General features: G+C 40.5%; 2 protein-coding genes across 7 annotated transcripts in view; one reads left to right on the top strand and one right to left on the bottom strand.

Moving 5' to 3' along the window:
* The first annotated feature begins 2,850 nt into the window (after nucleotides 1-2,850).
* LOC144720638 (uncharacterized) lies at nucleotides 2,851-13,033 on the top strand. 3 transcript variants are annotated; one of them, XM_078597543.1, is made up of 4 exons: nucleotides 2,851-3,382; nucleotides 3,830-3,949; nucleotides 7,724-9,370; nucleotides 9,754-13,033. In XM_078597543.1, the coding sequence occupies exons 3-4, from the start codon at nucleotides 8,027-8,029 to the stop codon at nucleotides 10,291-10,293; spliced, it is 1,884 nt and encodes a 627-aa protein (XP_078453669.1). In that variant the 5' UTR covers nucleotides 2,851-3,382; nucleotides 3,830-3,949; nucleotides 7,724-8,026; the 3' UTR covers nucleotides 10,294-13,033. The 3 variants fall into 3 exon arrangements, with proteins under 3 accessions (XP_078453669.1, XP_078453668.1, XP_078453670.1); XM_078597542.1 differs by having other exon boundaries at nucleotides 3,830-9,370; XM_078597544.1 differs by lacking the exon at nucleotides 3,830-3,949.
* The window catches only part of LOC144720637 (scavenger receptor cysteine-rich domain-containing protein DMBT1-like), an 81,496-nt gene continuing 66,608 nt past the window's right edge, over nucleotides 12,571-27,458 (bottom strand). For 3 of the 4 annotated variants that reach the window (XM_078597538.1, XM_078597539.1, XM_078597537.1), the window contains 16 exons: nucleotides 26,751-27,062; nucleotides 26,018-26,068; nucleotides 25,485-25,796; nucleotides 24,882-24,932; nucleotides 24,458-24,769; nucleotides 23,855-23,905; nucleotides 23,431-23,742; nucleotides 21,305-21,613; nucleotides 21,027-21,177; nucleotides 19,415-19,578; nucleotides 18,870-18,923; nucleotides 18,021-18,150; nucleotides 16,417-16,676; nucleotides 16,118-16,245; nucleotides 15,105-15,307; nucleotides 12,571-13,664 (listed from right to left, as the gene is read on the bottom strand). In XM_078597538.1, coding sequence (XP_078453664.1) covers nucleotides 15,143-15,307; nucleotides 16,118-16,245; nucleotides 16,417-16,676; nucleotides 18,021-18,150; nucleotides 18,870-18,923; nucleotides 19,415-19,578; nucleotides 21,027-21,177; nucleotides 21,305-21,613; nucleotides 23,431-23,742; nucleotides 23,855-23,905; nucleotides 24,458-24,769; nucleotides 24,882-24,932; nucleotides 25,485-25,796; nucleotides 26,018-26,068; nucleotides 26,751-27,062 — 2,762 coding nt within the window. In that variant the 3' untranslated portion in view covers nucleotides 12,571-13,664; nucleotides 15,105-15,142. The remainder of the gene's footprint in view (nucleotides 13,665-15,104; nucleotides 15,308-16,117; nucleotides 16,246-16,416; nucleotides 16,677-18,020; nucleotides 18,151-18,869; nucleotides 18,924-19,414; nucleotides 19,579-21,026; nucleotides 21,178-21,304; nucleotides 21,614-23,430; nucleotides 23,743-23,854; nucleotides 23,906-24,457; nucleotides 24,770-24,881; nucleotides 24,933-25,484; nucleotides 25,797-26,017; nucleotides 26,069-26,750; nucleotides 27,063-27,458) is intronic. The other variant, XM_078597540.1, reaches the window with a different exon arrangement.

Genomic DNA, 27,458 nt, shown 5'->3' on the forward strand with positions numbered 1-27,458 from the left:
AAACAGAAATTAATATGCAGAGGAAAATCATGCTTGGGGCCAATTAATTGGGGTCACAATACATCTGGGACACCCTGTACTATGTACTAAATCTGAATGCTTTGCACGCGTTTCTCTGTTGTTTAAAACGTTTGGTTTTCTGGCCTGCACTTTCATTCCGTTATGATAATTTTTTTCCTCGTAATTTCTAGATTTAATCGAACATATAACAATGTGCACATTTCATTTCAGTGTCATTTTATTTTGTGTTAGTTTCTGACCTCGGAGATGGAATGAAATACAAATTACTTGACATAATTGCATTACAATTGCACACATTCCCCGACGACCATTAGCAAACACTGATCTTCAAGTATGGCAAGAATAAAAATAATGTGACAGCTGGTTCTGTCCAGTTATGTTGGATTAATCCAAGCCCATGCACGGTTGTCCTTAAAAAAAGCACACACGCATACATGCCTATCTGCCTGTTTCTGACCAATCATTTCACAACCAAAACTTTTTTGAAGCATGAGATGCATGCCCAGAATTATAGCTCAGCATTCAACTAAATACCATGCGTCCGCAATGCAGTTACACGGTCAGTTTTTACCATCATAAAAAAACGAGATGGAAATAAACAGAGGTGTGGACTCGAGTCATGTGACTTGGACTCGAGTCAGACTCGAGTCATGAATTTGATGACTTGCGACTCGACTTGGACTTGCATAACAATGACTTTGTCCCACCTATGAGATGTGGACTCGAGTCATGTGACTTGGACTCGAGTCAGACTCGAGTCATGAATTTGATGACTTGCGACTCGACTTGGACTTGCATAACAATGACTTTGTCCCACCTCTGGAAATAAATAAAAACATTCTACTTTATGCGATTGTCCCACAAAAATATTTTAACACAACTCATTGTAAATAAATAAAACACGTTCTACTTAATCAAATATACTTTTTAATACATGTTTTCTCTTACAACATCAGAGTGCAGCGCCACATTAAATACGCACTACAATGACAATAGTTTAAAGCGATTTGAAGTATGTTTAATTTTGGAGGGGGGGGGGCAGAGCTTTGTGACGTCATATTTGAGGGGGGGGGTCTGACTTTTTGTGACGCCGTGTGACAAAGGGGGGAGGGGTCAAAAATCGTCCAAAATCGCGTGACGTCATTTATGGACGGCCCTGAAGTCCATGCTGCATTACAAACTAAACTTGTGTTGCAGCCCCATCTATTGGCTGTTTTAATAAACAAGAGGGCTTTTCGACACTAACCGCATTCAGGGGCCGTGTGCCTGACATGTAAACTCACCCAGTTGACGGTAGCAAGGTTACAATCTATTTCCTCGACTTAAACATTCAAGTGGTCGATTGTTCCTTTACATTAGATCATTTATTGAAGCGTGAGCGGCATTGCCGTAGTAAGGGAACGTGTGGCAGCTACACATACAAGAAAGCTGTATTCTTTTGAACACTCTACACGGTGGGCTGGAAAATCCTAAACACCCTTGTGTTGAAAGCTTTTATGACATAGACGTTAAGAACTATCGCAATTTCTCATCCACCTCGTAGAATAATTTTGCCTATTAAGTAGGCATGCAATCATCCATTATTCCTCAATTGTAAATACTCTAATATATTGTAATCAACTCTAAAGACACTTGTACTAACATTAACAACAGTATAGGCCTGTTGCAGCAATATATTCCATCATCATCATATTCAGATGCGTTTTATTCATTGCTGGATGTCACCATCACCATCCGTCAGTTTTGTGATTTACCTCACTCCTGCACAGGAGTTTATCTCATCGCTCCATCTCTGCGCTGGACTTTCCGAACTCGGGCATGATCCCTATTTTGGATGTCATTCCGTTGCCAGTCTTGTCCGTTTGTTACAATCTCTTTCGGCGACAGATTCCTTCCCAAACTCACTTGTTTTTTTTATCAATGTAATGTCCCTAATCTCTGATTCATCTACTCCTCTTTCTATCTCTCAGTATATTTAACCACACACACACAAAGGTGTGCATTGCATTTACAAAAGCTCTCGGAAACATCCAGACCACCAGCTCAATATAACTGAATGTGTGGCCATGTTCTCATTTATACCCCCGACTCAAAGAGTTGAGAGATTAGGTCATACCCACGGGCAGCAGTGAAATAAATACACAGGTGTACACGGCTTTTGTCCTCATTAAGACTAATCAGTATAGTATATTCCTCAATGTTTACTGCTGGCATATTAATCTGGGAGCTCATATATGGAGGGGACTAACCATATTGGTATGATGATTCAAAAAATACAATTCCAAAAGCACTCAGTTCTGCTTTTTATTTCAGAATTTTTATCCTGGACCCAACTCAATAATGCTATTTACTTAGCAAAGCTTAATTAAACATTTTCATGAGGGTCCGGCATTGGAATACTTTAATTGGTCAATTCATTTTGACAGTGTGTTTTGAATGAGAGAAAAGCACAATGCCTAGAGAACACTCACATACATGATGGGATAACACTCGAAGGTTTGCAAGAGACACGTTCATAAACCCACTTGCTCTTCCTGGCTACCTTGCATCCCAGCTAGTTTAAGAGTTTAACACGTCTTCAACCCTTGCCTCCAAAGCACCTCGATCATAATTGGTCACCGTCAAATCCACACACACAACACATCTTGCACATTTTTTGTGTATTTTACCATTTTATCCAAATATCTCTGCTCTCTTTGCAGATGAAAGGTGACTAAATGGTCCTTATCTACTTTTAAAGTTAGTTCCGATCGTGAGGAAAGCGAAGCGACTTGGCGAGGACAGGGTTAACACCTTGATTAAACAACAATAACGCCAATAAAATGACGTGAAAGGTCACGCCGCACCAGACCACCCCGAGAAGTCTTAAGAAATCAGGATGGCTTTTCTGAGAAAATATTAAAACCAGCCACAAGTGGGTGGCTCGAATAAAAGAAAAAAACATCTCGAGGATTACATTTCACCACAAATTCCTCACATTCTGATCGGTAGCCTTCTCAGTATTACTCTGCTGAGATTATCGATGCTTGCACTGTAGGTGTTTGGGTTTAACGAGTGGTCGCCAAAAGCCACCAAGCGATGGGTTTTGAGGACTCGGGTGCACGGCGGGAGGGCGAGCGTCTTGGACCGTGCAATTCGTTGCCTGGGCCACACGCACACAATGCGGGGGGCGTCAGTGGTGAAAGCTTATTTGGGGTTGTCACTCTCAACCGCGCCACTTCGAATGCATCGGGCGTGCGTGCTCAAGTTGGCCGCCCCCCCACCTCTCGCTCGCAACACCGCCGTCAGCTGTGGTTCACAAGGCAGGCGTGCGCGTAAAGGCGACACTTCTTCGAAACTCTTGGATATTAAGTCTCTCGAGGTAAGGGGATTTTTTGTTATATGTGAGAATAGTTCTAGTATTTACACCCCCCCCCATCTTTTTAACGTAGTTTCGTATTTTTTCACGTGTGTGTTTTGTTTGATGGCAAAAGCTTACAACATTGCATGCAGCACATAGGATGATCTTTTGTATGTGCTTGTGAAAGGGATTTAGTTTATCGTGTGAACGTAAGCATTGATGATATTTGGCGAACTGCATGCACGAAGGTAAGACGTACGTGGCTTTATTAAATTGTCAGTATTATATAATGATAGGCTGAGGCTGCCAAAGACCAGTAAACACGATCTACGCAACAGCTTACCACAGTGTGGACAATGCTTGATGGGAGCATTCTGACAACAGGTGCAATTGTAAAAATAAGTGAGTTCAACTTGTAACTTGTACGTGGGTATAATGTAAATATGAATCGTGTTATGTCATTTGCAGCGCCCTTTGACAATTCACTGCAGGATTAGGGCCCACCCGCGCAATACGGATCGTTGATGTTGAGTGAACATAACTGACCATCCTGGAAGTGTGGGATGGCAATTTACGTTATATCATAAGGTAAACATTTACTTTCACACGTAATTTAATCTGCAAGGCAAACTAGCATGTTTTCGTTTAGCACTCTTTCTGACATATTTAAATGTAAAAATGGAATATTTAACTTTGTTGATTGCAGCGGTTTTCAGAGGATCGTATATCGCAATTCAGCACAAGGTATTTTTTCAATTTTATTGGTGGTATGCATTCTATAGTAACCACAAGCAATGAAATTAAGCATTAATTACGTGTTACATGTTATGTATACATCCACAATAATATAACTATGAACATGATATAATAATTCAAGTGTCAGGAAAAAACAAGTTAACCCATCTCTGTGTCTTCATCAGTATAATATTAATAATGATGTACAGCTCTAGCACATATTATAATTCTGTCAACAAACACAATGATCCATTATACAACAGTTTTAACAACAACAAAATCTATTCACAAATACGTTTACTCAGACAATGAGTGGTATTTACAATGCCCCGAAGGTTGCCTTGGCAAGATTTGTTGTCATTTTCCACAGCTGCGGGTGGTAATGCGTGCATTCCAAAAAAACGGAGCACAGGGAAAGTGAACAGTTACAAAAAATCCAAAGGTCCTCCATTCGCCCTCCTGGACTCTGGGGCTCACTGTAACCAAGGGCTTGCGTTTCACACACTAGGAGACTTTCTTCTATTAAAGATCCAAAAGTTATTATCTTGACATGTTTGGCACGACATCTAACCAACTCAACTGGCTCGAATTTTGGCAGTGAGCACAATGTCTGTTTGGGAAAGTTTTTTTTTTGTGCAATGCATTTAATGTGTATATTGTTGAACATGTTACACATGCACACCTGGTGCTGCGGTGGAAGGCACGGTAGTCAATCCAACAATAGATTAACTTTAACAATTGGGATTGTCAATCATGCCACGAGCTGCCTACACTGGACCAAAGGGATGTGGGACAGTGTCAAAGCATGGGTGACTGCTCCCGTGTATCTGTGTGTTTACCTTACAAATATATTCCTTTCTATTGCTGTTATTTATTTTCTTTGCACCATGCCTCTCACACCAACGAATAACTGTCAAATGCTCAGTCGGTTGACTCAGAGGATAAACACGCATTCAGGGATTATAATGGGGTCATTGATCTGACAAAGGGAGAGAAAAACCGACCAACTACAAGTGTGTACACATATGGGACACACGTGGGTAAAATCTCACAATTGTTTTGCATTAATGTGTTTCATTTCATGATGATGTTTCTTCTAGCCTAAGTTGTATTGCAGTTAAATGTGTGACAATTGATCAGTTTAGTATCAGTAATAGGTAATATAACATTCATCCAACCCAAAAAAAACATTTTTACGACGTCATTGGTGGAGATACTTCTTAACGCCATTTATAGCAATACCTATTTTAAAGTTGTCTTGCTGCTACTGAATGATAAGCAAACTTAGCTGGAAAATATTTTAAATGGGAAGTGGACCAATATGTTTACTATATTAATATATTTATGGGGATGGAGCACTGGCGAGAGTATTTAGGTGCAGCAGTTAGCAAACTGCATTATCAGCCAGGCGACCTTGGTTTGATTTTGCCCATGGTTGGCATCTGTAGCCAATGACGTGGTGAAGTATGGTTAATAAAGCACACCAATGAATAATAGACCACGGGGAAGCGTTCATCTAGCGCTGGATTGAAAAGGAGGGGGTGTCAATATTAGTCCACGTACATTATAACAAACCCACACGCGTGGTGCTAGCCATAAAATCACGAAGACAGCATTCAAAACAGCCAAAGAAACACACTGAGCAAGTGCCTCTGTCAACTGCGCCATTTGCCTTATAGATATCCTACTGCTAAGCCTACAGCACGAGTGCAGAAACTCAAGAAATTATTCATCAAATGTGACAGTGTGCCCAGAGGTAGCTTTGCTTTTTCTCTCTCATCAATTTACATGCCTAGACTCTGAAGGTAGAACAATGACACAAAGGCAAGCGCCACGCGTTGAGAGAGAGAGAGAGAAAAAAATGTTTTTATAGTTTGTGAGTGGTCACAGTTTGAGCGTGAGCAATCTGGAGGGTTAGTAAACTTTCAAAGACTTTAAAAAAGAAACAGCCGCAGCCAAGCGACGAGCGTTGCCCGCTCTCATGCACGTGCCACTGATTTAATCGGTCTCGCAGGATTCAGCTAAAAGCTTGAGGAATGTTCACGACCCAAAAACCTTTATTATGAGTTTCATTCTGTTAACACGCACAGCTTGTTTGTCAATCCAAGCCATTGAGGGTTATTTGAGCCTACTCGAGTTGGAGGTGGGATATTATTATCTACATTTAGATTCCGTTTTTTTTATGTGGATGAATTATTTTAAAAACTACATGCTAAATTAATCCCAGAGAATATTTGCCGAAACGTGGCATTTGATGTCACGCTATTGATAGGACCGATATGGTATGGACAGACAGCCTCCACAAGAAAAATACGTAAATTTGACCACAAGTTCATGCCTGTCAATTAATATGAATAATTTACTACATTCTGTAACGCGGGGGACTGCTGTAATTACTGAAGTTTATAAAAGGGATTGAAAATGTGATATGAATAAATCAATTTAAATTAAAGATTGAGTAAAATATTTTTTCTACAAAAGTTAAGGTGCTTACTGAGCACTATAAACTCTACTTAAATTATAGTCTATCAATATTTCCGCAAGCACTTGTTTCTACTAATCCTCGTGATGATGGAAACGTATGTTTAAAAGTACCAAACAGATAAAAGCTGTTGGTGAACCGCTGGTCAAACTCTGTCAATACTCCAAAGCCTTTGACCTGGAGGGGAAAGTTGGTAAAAGCAAATGTTGTCCGTCACTTGTGAGCCTTATCTGCTGCTTGATGTTGTTGTAGGGAGGAGGTCTGTGGTTCCCTTTGAATAACAGGGAGTGGTTTGAGGTGCTGGGCCCACTGCTGAGGAACGAGAAAAACTTGTAGTCCACAATAGCAGCGTGGCGTCAGATGTAGTATTCAATGTCATTTAATCATGTTGTGCATTTCACATCATTTGTTCGGACATATTTTGTAGTCTAGGTGATGTGTAGGTCATTTCGTGCACGTTGCCATTAAATTCGGCATTACACCTTCTTCCGGAGCATTCTTATTTTAAATTCATCATGTGGACTAAGTATTTTGTGATTTTATTTGAAAAGAAAGCAAAGTTGTATGGCTGTACCCAACTAGAGGCAGCTGTGCCAGCATTGGGAATTTTTTTATTTTACAGCAGTATGCTGGGAAAATATATTCCACACTCAAACAAGCAATACAATATTAATAATGTGTTCGAGCCCTTTGTCAATCGAATGTTGAAGGAATGCCTCCCTACACCCTATCAGTCATGGGGGTTTGTTGGACCATGTCTACACATGCTGGCAAGTGCGTGTTTGTATAATAGAGGCCAGAAAACATTTAAAATTACTCGCCACTAATGGCCAGTCACGGAATTCAAGTTGCCAAGTTCACCACGAAGTGTGTTAACCACTGTGCCAACGCTCCATCCCGGGATACTGTAATACAAATTAACTGCCGAAAATACAATGACACATATTCTTTGGGTCTTTCGGTAAAGTCACGTAGATAGGTACAAATAAAAAAATATATAAAATAAACAAAATATTTATATTTATTATTTTTTCATTTGTACCCATCTACGTGACTTTACCGAAATACCCAAAGAATATGAATTCCTGCAGTCACGAAAGCTTTAAGTCAAGATACAATGACACATGCCTACATTTGTTTTTCAGGCTGGTTCATGAAGTATTGCCTTCCACTCGACTTTTAAACTAAATCAATCAACAAAATAACATTCTTCCCAATCAAGTTTATAGACGCAGGAAAATTATTCTCCCAATCACATCTTTGAACCGTCATATCTCACTGGCAATCGCGACCGATCCACGCATGGACAACAACAATGGTATGGTTTGCTTTCACCATCCAATGTGCTGAATGTTGATCAAGATTCAGCTGTGAGAGAAAAGGTTTTGCAAAGAGGTTGTGTTTCCCCTACAACACAAGTTACGTGTGTCACCTCCGCCTTGAAGGAGATGTCCATATTAGAGCATGAACCAGAATTATTTGCTTATGCTGGAGATGAGCTGCAAAGCAGCCTGAGCGATAGAGTGAGCACTGGAGACCATGTCTATGAATCGATGGGCAATTTGTACTTGCAAAAAGCGAGGCTTGCAGATGATCTACAGGGGTGGAAAATAGATACCAAGATTACGAATGAACAGTCTGGACTCGAGAGAAAAGGTTGGGCACGCAGAAAAAACTTCCACAATCTTGAGCAGGCATCAACGGACAGAAGTTGTTCATATTTCGATGACAATATCGAGGACATGGAACAAGGAGAGGAAATTAAATATTCATATGGAAGAAAAACATCAGACAATGTTTTAGAATTAAAAGCAACAGTGGAAGCCTTGCAAAATTCAATTTCATATTTGGAAGAAGAAAACACAAGTCTCCATAGAGAACTCAGGGACAAGAGAGTAGCCACAGGTATGAACGCATCCGAGATGTGTCCCAACAAAACTGTAGCGGGATATGATAGGCCATGGGAATATACAGTGACGTCGAATTCCCATAGCCACATTCTTCCAGAAACGAATTGTGACTCCAAAATGACAAGGCAGGGTTGTGAGATTAATTCACATTTGAAGATGGGGGAACTAAAGATCAACGACCAAACTGTTGATGTTGAATTGGAAAGTGATACGTCCACAAGCGGAGCCACTAATGATTATAGCGATAGAGACAATCTACGTTTTCCATCGCAACTAAAGTGTGTAGCTTCAGAAAATAGCAAAGATATGCTCCCTTTGCAAAGTCAGAAAATGCACAGTGAAAACATGGCAAATCAAGATGGAGAGAGTAATGGAGATTCTGACAAAATGGCAATGCTAAGAAAACTTTCTGAAACTGAAAAGCAAAAGAAATCCTGCTTGAGAGACCTGCGAAGGTTGGTGCATAAATACGAAGAGTCGAGGGAACAACTCAATGAGCAGAACGCTGCACTCGAGCGAGCACTGCAGGAAAAACACGCGTTGTTCCTGAGCCTAAAAAAACGACAGGAGGAGAACGAGTCATTGTCATCGACGCTGAGAGAAACGAAGCAAGAAAAACTGCAAGATGCTTTCCAGAGGGCTCGCGAGGAGAATAACGGGGGAAATCAAGCAGCGCAGGCATCGCGGGAGGAGTGCCTGCACCTGACGGAGGCAGCGTACAGGTTGATCCGGGAGAAGCAACTCCTGGGGGAGATGGAGGCTCAGCTGAGGGAAGATCTGGAAGACTGCAGGCATCGGCTGCACCAGAGTGACGATGACATCCTTGACCTGCGTGAGAAGGAACAGCAACTCAAAGCTGAAAAAAAGGAATTACTCACAAAGGTAAGCCCGTCACTGAGCCGTACGTCCACTCACCACAAACATTGTTTAAGTCTTACGTTGTAAAAAAAGTATGTTTTCAATATCTAATTTGTCCATTTCATTAATGAAATGATTGCCATATACACATGTATATATACAATTCTATGACGAGGTTAATACTTTTGTAACATTTTCATCGGATCAGTTCAATATAGGTTATTAATTAATTCTGATTTTCATGATTTGGTCAATCATATGCAACATTATTAAGTAAAATAATCTACCAAATAAAAAAAAAACTACGGTTGTATATAAATTACGAATATGACAACTTGTCAATTGATCTTTCAATGTAATAATATTGCATTTGAGCGCTGCCCGTTTTGTTCAATCTTCGCATATAGATGGTGAAAGAGAGAGAAGAGAATGAGCAGTTGGAAGCAGCAATGATGGAAAAAGAACGGGCCAACCATTTTGCACGGAAGGAGCTGGAGGAGTTACGACAGAGGTGCAATGCCACGGAGCAGAAACTACAAGCCGAACTGGAAGAGGCCCGCCTAGGGCAGAGCATCGCAGCAAAGAGTGCCCAGGGCATGCGTGAGGAGCTCAGGGCCACAGGGAAACTCGTGCAGGCTCTCAAGGAAGACAAGCAGCTTCTGCAGAGAGAGGTGGCTGAGACCAACAGAGCCAGGGTGCAGGCAGAAGCTGAAGCTAAACGAAGCAGGGAGGCTTTGCTTCAGGAGGAGGAGCTGGCTCGGGAGGCACTTCGAGAGAAGGAAATGATGGAGTTGGAACTTCAGCAACTCCGTGCGGACTACCTGCACCTGAGCGACAGGATCGCTGTACGGCTGGGAGAGATGCACATTGCGGGGCAGCTCAAAGGAAATGAGAATCCCTCTGCAGATGACGTCGGTGATGGGGATGGTGTCGGGAATGGAAAATGACTTTCCAGCATGGCTTGTTCTAAGAGAGTATATTTCCATGGCTGTATATAAATTACTCCTCAATTAAAATATCTTCATTAAAATCCGTTCATGGTGTTTAAACTAAAATGAAAGATATAACAATCTATACTTAAAGCATAGGTTTTTCTCAGTAAATATTACGATTGATAATTGATTTATTTGTGTAAGGCCACATAATGATGTTTACCACAATCAAGAAAGTCAAAATGATCTTGCCTTTATGGACTGCTACTCTGAATATCTGGATGTTGTCCTGATACTGCGTTTAGAGTACTGCATTTAGCTGTTACAGATTTTCACGTGTAAGCCACTTCGTTAAGCTAACATTTGTGGTCAGGTCGCTTCTGAAAAAGAGCTTATAACTCAGTGAGCCTACCTGCTAAGTGTTTTTTTAAAGTTTTAAATAGTGATATAGTTTCAAACAAAACGTCATATCAAATTGCTAAAATTGTTTGTGAGTATTGTCCTTTGAACTTACCGGTGAGCCAAAGCAATACTCATTTGCAAGTTAGATGCTTGTAGACAACGTGACAATTTGTTTGGCTGTGTCAGGTGGTGGGGGCCCCTTAACAGCATGGATTTGGTCAGACAATTAAGTGGCCTTATACTCTTAGTTCTTTCGGTAAAGTCACGTAGGTAAAAAATGAAATTACCTTCGTGACTTTACCGAAAGAACTAAGAGTATGAATCCTTGCAGTCACGAAAGCTTCAAATCTAGAATTAAGTGGCCTAACCCAGCGGTCCCCAACCTTTTTGGCACCAGGGACCGATTTCGTGGAATACCATTTTTTCACGGACCGGGGGGGGGGGTCATCATTGGGTCTTTCCCCCTTTTCAAATAAGCTCTCAGGCTAGGGGTTAGCTTGTGGGCTTACCAAAACTGTGATTGAGACGAGTGCGCAGTGCGGGAAAGAGGCGAAGACGGAAGTGGTTAATAAAATAATGGGCGGGCCACGCGCGGACTAAAATAAGTGTCGGATTCTGACTTCTCATAAGGAGTGCGCAACATAGACCCCTCGCATGCGCAGTTTACACAGTCGGGCTCGCGCTCCTATGAGAATCTAATGTCGCCGCTGATCTGACAGGAGGCGGAGCTCAGACGACAATGCGAGCGATGGGGAGCGGCTGTCAATACAGATGATGAAGCTTCATCTGTCAATACAGATGATGAAACTTTGCTCGCTCGCCCACCGCTCACCTCCTGCTGTGCGGCCCGGTTCCTAACAGGGCAAGGACCGGTAACTGGTCCGCGGCCCGGGGGTTGGGGACCCCTGGCTCTAACCCAAGAAATCTATCAAAAATCAGACGAAATATAGTGCCATTTGGAAAGATGTGCTGATATAAAAAAAAAAGAATGTGCCGGAAACACAATCAAATTCATTTAACTACAGTGTAGGTAACACATGTTGGTATGCGACCATTCAAGTCTGCTGGATAATTTTATGTTTCTACATTTGCTTCAACAAAACAGAGCACTTAACCAACATGTAAATCAGATGTTCAGGGTCGTATTTCAAAATACACCGCGGCTCACTTGGTGTAACGTGCTTTTAATACCACCCTAAGTTGCAAATGTGTATCGCATTTAGGCATGTTTGATTACACTTGTAATGCATTTAACACATTATTTAACTTACATCGTGACTTATTATAGTGTTGCTCTATTTCAAGTTATGTTTCAAATATAAAGTATTTAGTTTGAGTGTTAATACAAATATATTTACATTTTTGCAGACTATGTCAATTTCATTTACACGTTTTACATTTTAAAAATACCTTAAAGCTTGTGTTTTTACTTGTGTATTTGTCATAGCATTTCTAATCGGTTTTCAAATGATATTTTAATGCGTAAAAATACATTTTTATTCTATAGGTGAAATTATATCAATGTGAATAAAATGCTCGCAGAAATTAGCCGTGTCTCGTGGTGACATCATAGCAAGCCAGCAGTGGCGAGTGTGGGTTTGTTGAAAATGCCGGTCATCTCAGTTAACGCATAAAGCCTGCGTCTGTCTCATAGCCTCTTGCCAGTGAGCCGTTCATACTTTTCACATGGCCTCAAGGTGCATATCGCCTGGCACAAACACCATGGTAATGACGACGCCACTTAGTGGCAAATTGGAACTGTTGTTGTGGTGCTTACAAGAGGAGTTGGTGAATGCGACACTTGGTGAATTTAAATATTTAACAACTATTTCACTTTTCCATTATTATATTCCTTGTATTGCTCCATGGAGACGCGAAGACACACACCAATGTTTTGTATTGCTTTATTCTATATTCATAATACACTGAATTATGTAATTATTATTTAAAACTAATATATAATTTTAATCCCTCTCACCAATAATCATCGTAAAATCATAGTAAACATATACGTTTCAGATTCAGTGGATGCACTGAACGACAATATATTCATTGTGAAATCACACGAGAGAACAAAATATAACATGCTTGACAGTATTTAAAATTCCTTAACTTCCCGACGAAAACAAATTGCACAAGAAAGTTAGTGAAATATGGTACTTCAAGATAATGTAGAGGTTTAAATTGGGTTAATTAGTAATACATGCTAAATTTCCATAAATCTAAGTAATAAGTGCATATGGCAATGTAATATGTTGCCTCAGAAAAAGACTAGAACGGAGTAGCAGTGAAGTGGATCATGTTTGATGTAGAATTATTTACTGTGAGAATATGCTGCACTATGTGGAGACAATACATTCTACGTAGATCATTTTGAGTGGTAATGTAAACCAAATGACTACTTAAATGTATTCAAGGTTAATTGTATTATACAATGTAATACGACGCAATGTAAGGTGACATTTGAGTGACTGAGTTATTTTAAATTGGATGGAATTATCTGCATTTGGTTACAGAATTTACGTCCGTCACAGCACTGATAAGGAATTAGTAAATTGGTTAGTGGATAAATGGGTTTTGACAATGACAGATAATTCTTAGATCATCAAGCATATCGTGCGAAAACAAGGATGTAAATGTCGATTATGTGTCAAACAGGTCTTAACAAACAACTGGTCTACAAGCAGCATCATATATACTTAATGCACACTTTGAAATTGCATGTTTTCAGTAATTTGGTTGATCATGCATTCATTTATTGCTTTAAACCTTTGACCAGTTAGTTGGTTAGTGTGTCAATCGTTAACATTTAGAAATGACGCATTACTAAAACGAGTTTGAGGTGTGCAGCACAACAAGGGCGTGATTGCAATAAGCAATGTTGTAGAGGGGTACGTTGTAATAGGGAGTGGTGAGTGCACATTCTTTGCTATTCCGTTTGCTGTCCGAATACTTGATCCACAGCCCCAAGCGACGGAAAATGACTACAGGAACAACACAAAACAAAATTAGAGAAATGTCCTCATCAAGAAACAACAATATATGCAGGCTATGATCTCTGATCTACTGCGATCAACCTATTCTTAACACGCACAAGTTAATACATACATATTCGACTTTTTCGATTTAAAGCTTTCGTGACTGCAGGGATTTATCTTCTTGGTTCTTTCGGTAAAGTCACGTAGAAGGGAAGTAATAAAATAATAAAAATAAAACATAATAAAACTATTCTCTTGCGTTGTGGCCGAAACGTCGTGAGAATTGTTTTATTATGTTTTATTTTTATTATTTTATTACTTCCCTTCTACGTGACTTTACCGAAAGAACCAAGAAGATGATTCGACTTTTTGTTTACATTAGTAACGGCTTTTTCAGGGACAATACAACATTAGGCAATTTACAGTCTACTTATGAAATGTTTCACATATTGACTGGCAATCATTAGAAAAAATATCATGTGGTTTATCGAGTGATCTTTATAAAATAGTTCAGACGTTTAACACTTACACCTACATAACATATAGTGAACATAAGAGATAAAAAAAATTGCAGACTCTCTGTTTAAATTATGGCGTTTCCATGGCCATGACATAGCACGCATTCACCATCACCAACAACAACGGATAATGTCTCCCACTATTCCATTCATTTCTCAGAAGTAATTAATTGACAATATGCTATGCCAGCTACAATCCATTTGGCCAGCTCTCACAGTGCAAAGTGCAATTGGCTGCAGCGATGGTGCATGTCTGTATACCAGCAGTATGGAGGTGAGTTTCCTCCCGCATGTAAACCCTTACGAACTGACAATAACATCTCAATACATAGAGGACCACAGAGCTTGGAGGGTAGGGGAAAGGGGTAATTTGGCACCGGCTCACCGCCTGGATTCTTTCCCGCTCGTCTGTGGTTCCTCTTGCCTCAGGAGTCGTTCTCTCTTCGAGAGCGAGTGAATACTGTGCAGTGCATTACAAGTGTAAAGGAGTAGTGTGTGACGTCACGCTCGCCCTCGGAGAGAGTGGCGTCGCAGAACGTGACGTCAGGCGGACCTTGGGGGACGGTGACGTCATGCTCCCGAGGGGAGTATATAAAGGGGGACCCGGGATGTAACAGGGGTTCGTCTGAGATAGGAGTGGGGACTCGGGGTAGGTGATCCTCACACTAGGCTAGGGGAGGCTACTCCGCCCGACCGGCCGAGGTTGGGGTAGTCCCGGCCCAGGGCAGGGAGGAGAGCCAAGTTAGCTGGGGTTGTAGGGATCACAGTACCCTGTACCCTGTGGAGTTATAGGCTAGGGTGGTTTTGGTTCGGCGTAAGCCCTTAATAAATTTGGCGTGAGCCCCTAACGGAACCTGCCTCGTAGTCGTACATTGCGCAGCAACACAAGTTTAAATTACGAATCATTATTATTAGAGCACATACTTACGTGTGCAGTACTGCAGCTGGATTCCACCAATGTTTGTTCTACACCTGCCGCTGCTGCTGGCTAATCCAGGTGCTGTACTTGGAGATGAAGGTGAACACTCCTGGAGTGCCTGGCTGGGAGCACTGCCGGCCCCAGCTGGCAAGCCCCACCACGTACAACCGCCCATCAGTGTTCAAGCAGGAGATTGCCCCTCCTTTGTTGCCCTGCCATGACAAAAAATAAATACTGTGACACTCCTCTTATCCATGGCCCTATCACTCACAACTCCCAATATCCGTGGACAAGCGTGGTATGTGAGAAAAAAAATTTTGCTAATCGCACCCCCGATTAGCACGGTGTGAAATAAGTTCAACATAAAAACATCTGTGTAACTTTGCAGATGAGTCACCAGGAGGTGTTGGGAAATTCAATCTATAATGTTCATTTAGTCATGCAGAAGTGCTCTGTTTATCCTACTATGTGCATTTTTTTTGCACATCCAGTAGTAGTGGGAAATTGTACGACATGAATGAGAGAAGTTTAACAGTATTACACTGCATGCAATATTACATAGCAGTTGGGCTCTTTGTGCCAAGAAGGGAAATTATGGCAAAATTCATTAATTGTGAGCATTATGGTGATTCCATTTGAACTAATCTGACCATCCAAAGGAGATGCGTTTCCAAAATAATTGTTAAATGCGTTTTATATCTATCATATTAGACCTTTATATATGTATGCATCTTTGATCAATAAAGCAAATTTTGGCTAGGAGCTATAATGAGATGCTGCTACAAGTCGTGTAATATTGTAAAGGCGTGATTTCAATAAGTGAATACTACATACAGAATGTTAACAAACCGTAAAGTTAACTTTTGATTAATGAACTATCCTTTCAGCACTTCAAAAGGAATATCAATCGTTATAAAATGCTGATATGGAAATAATCTCAAAGTGTGTAGAATTACAAACACAATTACACAGTTTTTTGAGCCAAGGGATTTTGGTTAAACAGCATCTAATATGTGACTTACCCAACATGCAGATGGGTGACCTGATACATCAGCACAGAGCATCCTCACATTCACCGATGATCCATAATTCCGCGACGAGGCACAGGTTCTTTGTGGGACGATGCGAATTTCAACACCGCTTGTGAAGGCTGAAAAAGATTAAAATATACACGAACATTAATTACTGCATGCATAAACAGCACAACATTAATTAGACGTCTTTCAATTGCACATCTCAAGCCCTGACAGCAAGTCAGGTGCTGCAGTTCTCGTGCTGTATGTGTTCAGTTGCAGGTGACATTGACTGAGCGAAGTCTCACCGGGGTAGGAGGTCAAGTAGCAAGTTGTTGTGCTGCTGGGGAAACTGGGGCTGTCTGATGGGACGCAAGCCGGTGAGGCGATGTCTGAGATGGGCACACGGCGTGCCAACTCCACCAGTGCCAAGTCATAGTCCTGTGGGAGTGATGTGGAGAATTGCCCGTGTGCGATGATTCTCCGCACGGCGAACTTGTGTAGGAAGCGAACGACACCTCTGACTGGGTACTGGCCCAGCAGAGCCTGCCAACCTTGAACCTGCAGGCTACAACACAGCACTGCATTAGAACACGTAGTAGGTGTTTTCACCCACTCCTAATGCAAGTGTGGTCTTCCATGTTAGACAGCGTGTTGATCACGTGTTCTCTAAAGCGTGTGCCACGCACTACTGTGGACATCTTCACTTTACCTGCATTCAACTCCTGACGATGCCCGAAGTAGTGCGTGGAAAAAACTTTAGAGAAGATATGCTCACCACAGATTCACCAAAAAGACCACACCTGAAGAGCCACATTTTGTTTCCAGCTTTAACAAAAAAAAATACATTTGACATTGCATTTATCAGGGGCTTCTTCTAATTGCAAAGCACAGATTCCATAAATGTGTCTTAAATTGCAATTGGCTGCCACTTATCGATGACAAAGTGAGTTTTTGCACGTTTAAATACCAAATTGGATTATAACTAGCGAATCAGCTTGTGTCCACAGTGACAGCTGCTACTGCAGAGGAGATGCCCTTTAAAATGTTTGATGTGATGTATAGGGCAGTAAATAATTAGTGTCCATTTTAACTGTGCTATTCGAAACTATGTATTACACATATGTAGTGCTGAACTTTACGCGGACAACTTCTTCTTTTTCCGTCGTCACTTTATCTCACAAAACAATTTACATTCCACAACCGAGACTTCAGCGTGTTCTCTGCTTGCCTCGCTCGCTCCGTTCCCTACCTCTCTCTCTCCATCTCTCTCTCCCAGACTCTCCTCTCTGCTTCGCCTGTCTCGGCTTTGACTGTCTCGCTCTCTCTCGGCTTCTCCATCTCACTCCGACTGTCTCTCTCCCTCTCTCGTGTCTTCTCTGTTCCCGTTCCACTGCTAGCCTATCCTACCTCTCATCTCTTCTTCTTCTCCGTCTCTACTACTAACCTATTCTTCTTCTTCTCCTCGACTGTCTCCGTCCAGCTCCCAGCACAACTCCTCGTCTCACTTTGCCGCTCCCGTATTTATCCCCGTCCTCTTAATTACCAATTAATTACCCGGCGTCCCCACCGACGCGCCGCGACTGCGGTCCCCACCGCCACCTGCTCCCATCCCCAGACGTGCTTGTCCCTGACAACAACATCCGGCCAATCACTGCTCTGCATCCCATAATCACCTAACGAGCCTTCTCTCTCCGGCCATTATCCCCCAGCAACACCTGCTTGCCCTGATGCGACCCCACTGTCCATAACCCACACGTCTTTCCAATTTCCCCCCTTGGAGCGCGTTAATCCCCTACACATATATAAAATATAAAGTACATGAGTAATTTGTATAATAAGAATGGTCGTGTACCATAAAGAGTTACCATGAAGAGTTACCATAAAGAGTTACAGAAGAGGGGCAAAATACCTGGCATTCTGGGTACAGTGAGCGGCTGTTATCAGCCACCTATCACCGATGAGTGTTGCATCACATGTAACGTTTCCATTGACTAGACTGGCAAGCCAAGGAGTCTGAATGAGAGAGCCCTGGCCACATGCTGAAAAATAAAAGAATAAAAAAAGATTGAGTGATGTCAGCAGAAAATGCATTAACAATTCAAAGGCCATTCATTAACCATAACCCTTAAATGTCCAGCTACCTTTTAAAATATTAAATTATTGATCTAAATATTGGAAACGGTTTCATATTTTACATATCAAAACAAATAAATTGGAAAGTGAGACTTACGATACGAAGGCTTTGGTGTGAATTGTAGCGGGATATGCCATAACACATTAACATGGAGCAAGTGTGACAAGAAAAGAGGTCATGTGTTTGAAATGTGATGTTACAGAAACATTGAAAAAATTATCTGCTATCATGAAATACATTTTGAGAGAGAATGTCTACAACCAGAAAAAGCTGTCGGCTGATTTTAAACAAATGGAAAAGCAGGAAACATTATTAAAGTGTTTTAAAAATTATGAGTATGGTTCTATATAGAGAAATTATAATCGGAAAGGGGAAAAAGAAGACCAGTTCGTGGAAAATGTGTGTGGTGCTGAATCTCATAAATGGTGGAAAGTATCTGTCATTAGGCATCAATGCTCAGTTATGAGGATGACACTAGATCCATTAAATTGACCATGATGCTTATGTTCGTCTAATACAAGAGCTGCATTTCCACCTGAATTACAACCACAGACTAATGGCACCTGTATATATTATCTGTGCAGACAGATATTATGTTACAATTATATGCAATAAAGAGCGTACCACGAATGGGATCCAAGGGTGTCACGGACGTATATGACACTTGAAACCCCCTTCCTAGAATCAGACAACAAAATAAGAATAACAAATTAAAAGAAAACATGAAAACATATACACACCTGCAAATGAAAATAATGAATATGTACAAACTGGATATGTAACAATGCATTGATAGAAATCGATACATTATTTATGTATATTATATAAATTACACTCATGCTGCATTTACTCTACTTGAGCAAACAAAAATGCAGAAATAAAAACAAACAATACAAACAAGACTAATCATGGGATAAAACAAATTGGTTCTTAAATCGACTCTTGACCCCAGATCGTGACAATTAATTAATCTGCTGGGGGAGAGTGAGTGAATGATAAAGGCCTGGTGTACATCGATACATTTTATAAGGCAGTCGGTGTGTAGCTTTCACATGCGAAAAATTCCATTGTTTCCTACCGATGGGGTCATAATTGTCATTGTAATAATTTACGCAGTCACAGTGAATAACATCAAGTGCCAAAAATGTGGAAAATGTTATGGAACAAACCTGCCAATACTTGTTGCTTAGTCCAAACCAAAGTTACGTTAGAGTAGAGAGATCTGATTGCTGGTGGGACATCTGATCCACAGAATGTTGCCAATTTAGTGTCAGGAGTTGTGATGTTTCCATCGTAAATGTCCACACGTTCATTCAAGCAGTCACTGGATAGACTACAACACAAACACACGTAAACTCAGACAGAGATCCGCCATTTAGCCTAATAGGCTATAGAGGGAAATGCGAATAGCAAGCACCGACTGCTGCGGATATTGCACAGAAACTGGAGACCACGACACAGTGCTGATGTTTACATGCCATGCCAGATGCTCATTTAAGGCAAAATTGATCTGAGACAAGTTCAGATATTTGACAAGGACTGAAGTTGTTAGGATTATTGTTGAAGTCTTTGCTTCATGCTGAATTCGCTACTAACTAAAACTCTAAAATGTCTATGAACATCTTAATACCTGTATTATTTCCAAAAAGGGTAAAGCCTATTATTTTCTTTTTTTACAAAGCTCAGGATTCATTTATCTATATTCTTAGGGTCTTTCGGTAAAGTCACGTGGATAGGTTCAAAGAAAATAACAACAAAATGTATTTGAACCTATCGACGTGACTTAACCGAAAGACCCAAGGAATATGAATTACTGCAGTTATGAAAGCTTTAAATCAAGATTCATTTATCTATTTTGGGTATCATCTATTTTTGTATCACTTTTTTGGAATAATGATGGTCAATTCTACGAAAGAAACTAACCATTCTGCCATTGCTTATGGTACAATTTTGGAATGGCTCAAAGTAAGTGGTTTATGGTGGATTACATTTTTTGCAAATATGCAGAATCTCCTCAGCAATCCCGTAGATACCGATTGGCTCTGAATTTGTTTTTGTAAGGGCTCTGCTCATGGGGTTCCACCAATTTGGTACAATGTTTGGGTGACAATCTAAATAGTACATTAATTAGTTGGAATACATTTTTTTGCAAATCCGTGTGACAAAATTATGAAAACGTACAGAAACAAACTCATCAGACCTTTCATATAAAATATTTCTTGCAACTTCAGTGTTTTCAAGACACAACTCAATCGACAAGCCAGTCAATATTCCTGCCTTTTTCTGCTCTGAAGCGCTAATGTGTGAAATGCAGAGCTTATTTTTCCGTTAAAATGTAATTTTGTTAAAATGTTATTTTAACGAGGGAAGTTGATATTCACTATTTATCGTGAGAAACGTTGAAGTTGAATAGAAAAAGGAAAAGATATTGTAAAAATTTACAATAAACAAGTACATTCTTCTAAACTGTAAAACGGTGTGAATCCAAGTAATGTTATTTAATTAACAAGAAACGATCGCTGAGCATGAGAATGCTGTTTTTCAATTCAGGGTTCAATTCAAAGCTCTGCACTGATAGATTTAACAATCCATTGCTCAACTGAAATATGTCGGCGACCTGCAGCCCCACACCTACAATATTTTGTATGCACTGGTGGCCTTCCATCCAAATGTTAACCAGGCTCAACCCTGAGTCGCTTCCAAGATGTGCAAGAGAACAGGCATGTACATAGTATTTTAGCCATAGGAAAACGTGACATTTGGGGTGTATTGTATACAAACCTAAACAAGGTAAACTGAAGAAGTATAACTTTGCCAGGAGATGCTTTTATCATCCACGTGTAAGGGGTACTCGCACCACACTGGCTGCCAAAGTTACTTGAAAGAATGCTTCCATTTGCATTACTAAGATATGTAGAGCACCAGCGATTGGCTGTTGACAAACGCATAAAAGATTACGATCATTACTGAATGACACCAAAATAATACAACATGCAAATTAAGTTATCACATATGAACATTTAGTTAAATTCTAGTGAAAGATTTAGCAACATACACACCACTGCAAATGACACCAGCATCTTCAATGTGGCTACAGTCATGCTGCCCCCATTGGCGATGAGAACATGATCCCAGGGAGGATTCAGAACCAGTGCATCTGACATCATCCAGCCATATGGTGCCATTGCCCTGACCAAAGTAGGCAACTTGTGGGGCAGAAATAGCAGCCCCACAACCGAGCATGTGACAGACGACCTGGGCATCATTCATATCCCAATAATCATCACAGACCGTGCCCCAGGAGCCAGCATAGAGGACCTCAACTCTGCCTTGACATGGGCTTCCTCCAAGCAGGCGAATGGTTGAATCTGGAGTAAACAGAATGCAGAAAAGTTATTGCTTAGATAACATGTCAATGAGCCACGATGGACATTGAACTGATTTCGTACGATACGTAGCCAACCGTGATACAATTAGTTTTTTTTTTTATCTCGAACAAACATTTAACCACAACAATTTTTACACCTTTTTATTGATGTTAATTTTACCTAATGATAACCCGCAGACGATCCAAAGGTTAACATCGTGTTTTTTTCTTTATAAAACCAGCCGAGCATCAAAACTACATGGAGTCATGTACCCCCTGTCATGTGACCGTATTCGACCGAAGGTAAACAGCTCTTTACTATAGAGCAGAAATGCAATGATCTGTGAATCCCTGTAAATCACAGATTATTGGTGATTTGTGACTGCTCCTGGAATCCGTGGAATACCGTGGCAAATAAAAAATGCTACGTGCACTGCGAACCACGTTCTCCCGAAGTGACCAGAGCTAACGTGGAACTGCAGGGGCAGAGCTGCAGGCAGAGGTGTGGACTCGAGTCATGTGATTTGGACTCGAGTCAGACTCGAGTCATGAATTTGATGACTTGCGACTCGACTTGGACTTGCATAACAATGACTTTGTCCCACCTATGAGATGTGGACTCGAGTCATGTGACTTGGACTCGAGTCAGACTCGAGTCATGAATTTGATGACTTGCGACTCGACTTGGACTTGCATAACAATGACTTTGTCCCACCTCTAGCTGCAGGAAAATGAGCTAAGATTTTGGCAAAACATTATTCAGCGACATTTTAGTTTTACATCTGTAGAAACTAGTCGTGCTGATGTGATATTATTAGGAGAAAATATTTGTTTGCATTTCTAAATCTTGGATTTGAGGTCTAAAAAATGCTGAAAAAATTCTATACCATACGCTCATGATCGATTTGCACCAGTTGGGTCTTATAAAATGTTACAACCCACAAATTTACAGAAGATTAATTGGAGCCGCTAGTCATGTGCCGTGCTTGCACTGTAATCCATCTTTTATTTTTAGTATTTGTAGAATCACGTGGCTCTTTCATCACACAACTCACACCACACCGCATTGGCGCGAAAATATTTTCTTTGAATGTTGGTGGGGCACCGATGACAAGATCTGCAATTATTTCTCCCCAAACCAACGTGGATTATTGGATTTCTGCTGTATTCTGCATTTTATGTATAATTTTACATCATAAACCATTAAAGATAATGACCAGAATAGGATATTTTTATAAGCACATTTCACAGGGATTTTAGAATACAAATTTAAAGCAGGGCTTTTAATTGCATATAATATTAAGTGATATTATACAGATACTATTTAAAATTATAGGTGAATAAGAACTTAACCAAAATGAACGAAGATGGTCATGGATTGTCAAATAACCCAATAACTGACATGGCAAAGGGAAGCCTTTATCCAGCAGTGGATTGAGAATGGCCATACATTATTCAATTATTATGCATGATGTTGACAATGATAAAAAGAAATCTGGCTGCTAATGATGTTTCATGGGTGGTTTTTTCTTACAGATATGACGTATACTTCTAATTATAACCAACTTTTGATTTAAAAATGAATAAATTTGCATATACATTTATTGACAAATGTATTCTCGTCAATAGGTTGAGTGTTCAGCTGCCCTGCATTGGTTGATGTGCTTATAGAACTGTAACCAATAAAGCGAATGTTAAAATGTGTTTCCCTTTAGCTGAGCTACAGACAGTGCAATTAATATATACAGTACCAAATATATCCCGAACTTTCACACATTTTAGAACTTAAAGTTTTAACATATTTTGAGATGTACACACCACTGCAAATGACACCAGCATCTTCACCATGACCACAGTTGTGTTGCCCCCATGGCAGATGAGGACAATTTCCTAAACAGGACTCCAACCCATTGCATGTCAAATCATCCAGCCAGATGGTGCCAATGCCCTGACCAAAGTAGGCATTTGATGGGGCAGAAAGAGCAGTTCCACAGCCAAGCTTTCGGCAGACGACCTGGGCATCATTGATGTTCCAGCCATCATCACAGACCGTGCCCCAGGACCCAGAATAGAGGACCTCCACTCTGCCTTGACATGAGCTTCCTCCTCCAACCAGGCGAATCGCTGATTCTGGAGAGAAAGTGATTGTAGAAAGTCAATATATCACACATGCTACCATTTGGAACCAAACTTTCATTGCAGGACGTTTCATTTTTACATAAATTCAAAAGTATAAACTCACCAATCAGTTGAGATGTCGGCTGCCTTGTAGTGGGTGATGAGCTTGTTTGAGCTGTAACCAATAAAGTGAATGTTAAAATGTGTTTCCTTCATCTGAGGTTAAGAAAATCCAAATCAAATTTAAACCACCTCTATGGGGAGGATTTAAGTTAGTTTTCTCTCTCTCTCTCTGTCTCTGTGTTGTCTCTCTCTGCTTGTGTGTCTGTCTATGTGTCTCCGTGTTGTGTCTTGTCTCTCTCTAAAATGTCACACTTAACTTCCAATTTAACACTCTTTGGAAGAACGTAATCAACCAGGTAGGGTGTTGACTGTTATGTTAGCCGACTCTCTGTGTTGTATTGCATTATATTTCTAAGTTTATTAGGTTTGTTTTTTCTCATTCATTCGTACCTGATGATCATTGCTTGTGTTACAATCTAAACGTTGTATTCTATTATTTCATTTATTTTCTTTCACCTGACTTTACTGAAAGAACCAAAAAGTAATGCCATTCATATTTACAGTACTATATTTAATAAACTCTGTCATTGTAATGTTACCTTTATATATTAGACGCATTTTAGCACCTAAAGCGTTAAACAAACATATTTTGAGAAGTACACACCACTGCAAATGACACCAGCATCTTCACCATGAACACAGTTGTGTTGCCCCCATGGCAGGTGAGGACAATTTCCTAAAGAGGACTCCGACCCATTGCATGTCACATCATCCATCCAGATGGTGCCATTGCCCTGACCAAAGTAGGCATTTGATTGGGCAGAAAGAGCAGTTCCACAGCCAAGCTTTCGGCAGACGACCTGGGCATCATTGATGTTCCAGCCATCATCACAGACCGTGCCCCAGGACCCAGAATAGAGGACCTCCACTCTGCCTTGACATGAGCTTCCTCCTCCAACCAGGCGAATCGCTGATTCTGGAGAGAAAGTGATTGTAGAAAGTCAATATATCACACATGCTACCATTTGGAACCAAACTTTCATTGCAGGACGTTTCATTTTTACATAAATTCAAAAGTATAAACTCACCAATCAGTTGAGATGTCGGCTGCCTTGTAGTGGGTGATGAGCTTGTTTGAGCTGTAACCAATAAAGTGAATGTTAAAATGTGTTTCCTTCATCTGAGGTTAAGAAAATCCAAATCAAATTTAAACCACCTCTATGGGGAGGATTTAAGTTAGCTTTCTCTCTCTCTCTCTGTCTCTGTGTTGTATCTCTCTGCTTGTGTGTCTGTCTATGTGTCTCCGTGTTGTGTCTTGTCTCTCTCTAAAATGTCACACTTAACTTCCAATTTAACACTCTTTGGAAGAACGTAATCAACCAGGTAGGGTGTTGACTGTTATGTTAGCCGACTCTCTGTGTTGTATTGCATTATATTTCTAAGTTTATTAGGTTTGTTTTTTCTCATTCATTCGTACCTGATGATCATTGCTTGTGTTACAATCTAAACGTTGTATTCTATTATTTCATTTATTTTCTTTCACCTGACTTTACTGAAAGAACCAAAAAGTAATGCCATTCATATTTACAGTACTATATTTAATAAACTCTGTCATTGTAATGTTACCTTTATATATTAGACGCATTTTAGCACTTAAAACGTTAAACAAACATATTTTGAGATGTACACACCACTGCAAATGACACCAGCATCTTCAGCATGAACACAGTTGTGTTGCCCCCATGGCAGGTGAGAACAATTTCCTAAAGAGGACTCCGACCCATTGCATGTCACATCATCCAGCCAGATTGTGCCATTGCCCTGACCAAAGTAGGCATTAGATTGGGCAGAAAGAGCAGCTCCACAGCCGACCTTTCGGCAGACAACCTGGGCATCATTGATGCTCCAGTAATCATCACAGACCGTGCCCCAGGAGCCATTATAGAGGACCTCCACTCTGCCTTGACATGGGCCTACTCCTCCAACCAGGCGAATGGCTGTCTCTGTGGATTAAAGAAATGTGCACTGAATAAATTGGCAAGCTTCACTATATGCCATTGTAAGATTGTTATGTTTATTCTTTCTTAACTTTGATTATTTGAAAGTCAACTTTTTTAAAATGTGTTTTTGTTATGCATATTACATAGACCTCCATTTACAACCATCTTTTGATTTGAAAAATGTATGAATTTGCATCGTCATTTATTGACAAATTTATACTCACCAGGGGCTTGAGTTGTTGGCTGCCTTGTCGTGGTTGATGCACTTGTTTGAGCTGTAACCAATTAAGATTGCTCATTTTTAAAGTTGTATTTAATTGACCGACAAAAGTAAAAAAAACTGAATGAACATTTTGTCATTCATAAAAGATACAGCAATTCATTACCATTTAATATTAGAAAAATAATATTTGGAACTTGTATTAAAATATATTTTGAGAAGTACACACCACTGCAAACGACGCTAGCATCTTCACTGTGGCTACAGTCATGCTGTCCCCATGGGCGATGAGAACATGGTCCCAGAAAGGATTCAAAACCATTGCATCTGACATCATCCAGCCAGATGGTGCCATTGCCCTGACCAAAGTAGGCATTTAATGGGGCAGAAAGAGCAACTCCACAACCGACCATGCGACAGACAACCTGTGCATCATTGATGTCCCAGAAATCATCACAGACCGTGCCCCAGGAACAAGCATATAGGACCTCCACTCTCCCTTGACATGAGCTTCCTCCTCCAATCAGCCGAATCGCTGATTCTGGAGGGATGGTGATTGTAAAAAGCCAATAGTTTATCTAAGTATATAAAAGGGAAATTTGTGAATGTGTGTCTGTTCAAAATGTTTAGCGTACTTCCTGACATGCAACGAACTTGAAATTTGCCATGTGGGTTCTTTCCAGACTGGACAACATGCAAAAATTATTAAAAGTAGACATAGTTTGAGACGTACACACCACTGCATATAACACCAGCATCTTCAGCATGAACACAGTTGTGTTGCCCCCATGGCAGGTGAGAACAATTTCCTAAAGAGGACTCCGACCCATTGCATGTCACATCATCCAGCCAGATGGTGCCATTGCCCTGACCAAAGTAGGCATTTGATTGGGCAGAAAGAGCAGCTCCACAGCCGACCTTTCGGCAGACAACCTGGGCATCATTGATGCTCCAGTAATCATCACAGACCGTTCCCCAGGAGCCATTATAGAGGACCTCCACTCTGCCTTGACATGGGCCTACTCCTCCAACCAGGCGAATGGCTGATTCTGGAAAGGAAGTGTTAAATGCATTAAAATAATTGTCACCTCAATACACTCATTAAGAATATGTGTATATACTTGTTAAACAATGTTGTCGTTTGGTTCTCACATCATATCTATTTAATATACAAATACAGGAATTCTTTTCCCATCGCGTCTTTATAAGAATGCGTGTTTCGGCAATACACAGTTTACCAAATGAGGTATGTTTTTTGGACCACAATGGTGGTGTTTAATCTATTCTCATCTTCGTGTTGACAAGTAGTACTGTGAGAGTGCTAAATCTGTTGAAAGGTGTGAATTCGACTGAGAACGATTCATTTACAATGTATACAATGTATATTTTTTGATGTTTTCGTATAATAATGTAACACTCAACACGCATAATGGCACAAAGCAAAT

The sequence above is a fragment of the Lampetra planeri genome, chromosome 9, assembly GCF_965212315.1.
Source record: "Lampetra planeri chromosome 9, kcLamPlan1.2.h2, whole genome shotgun sequence".
Classification (NCBI taxonomy): Eukaryota; Metazoa; Chordata; class Hyperoartia; order Petromyzontiformes; family Petromyzontidae; genus Lampetra; species Lampetra planeri.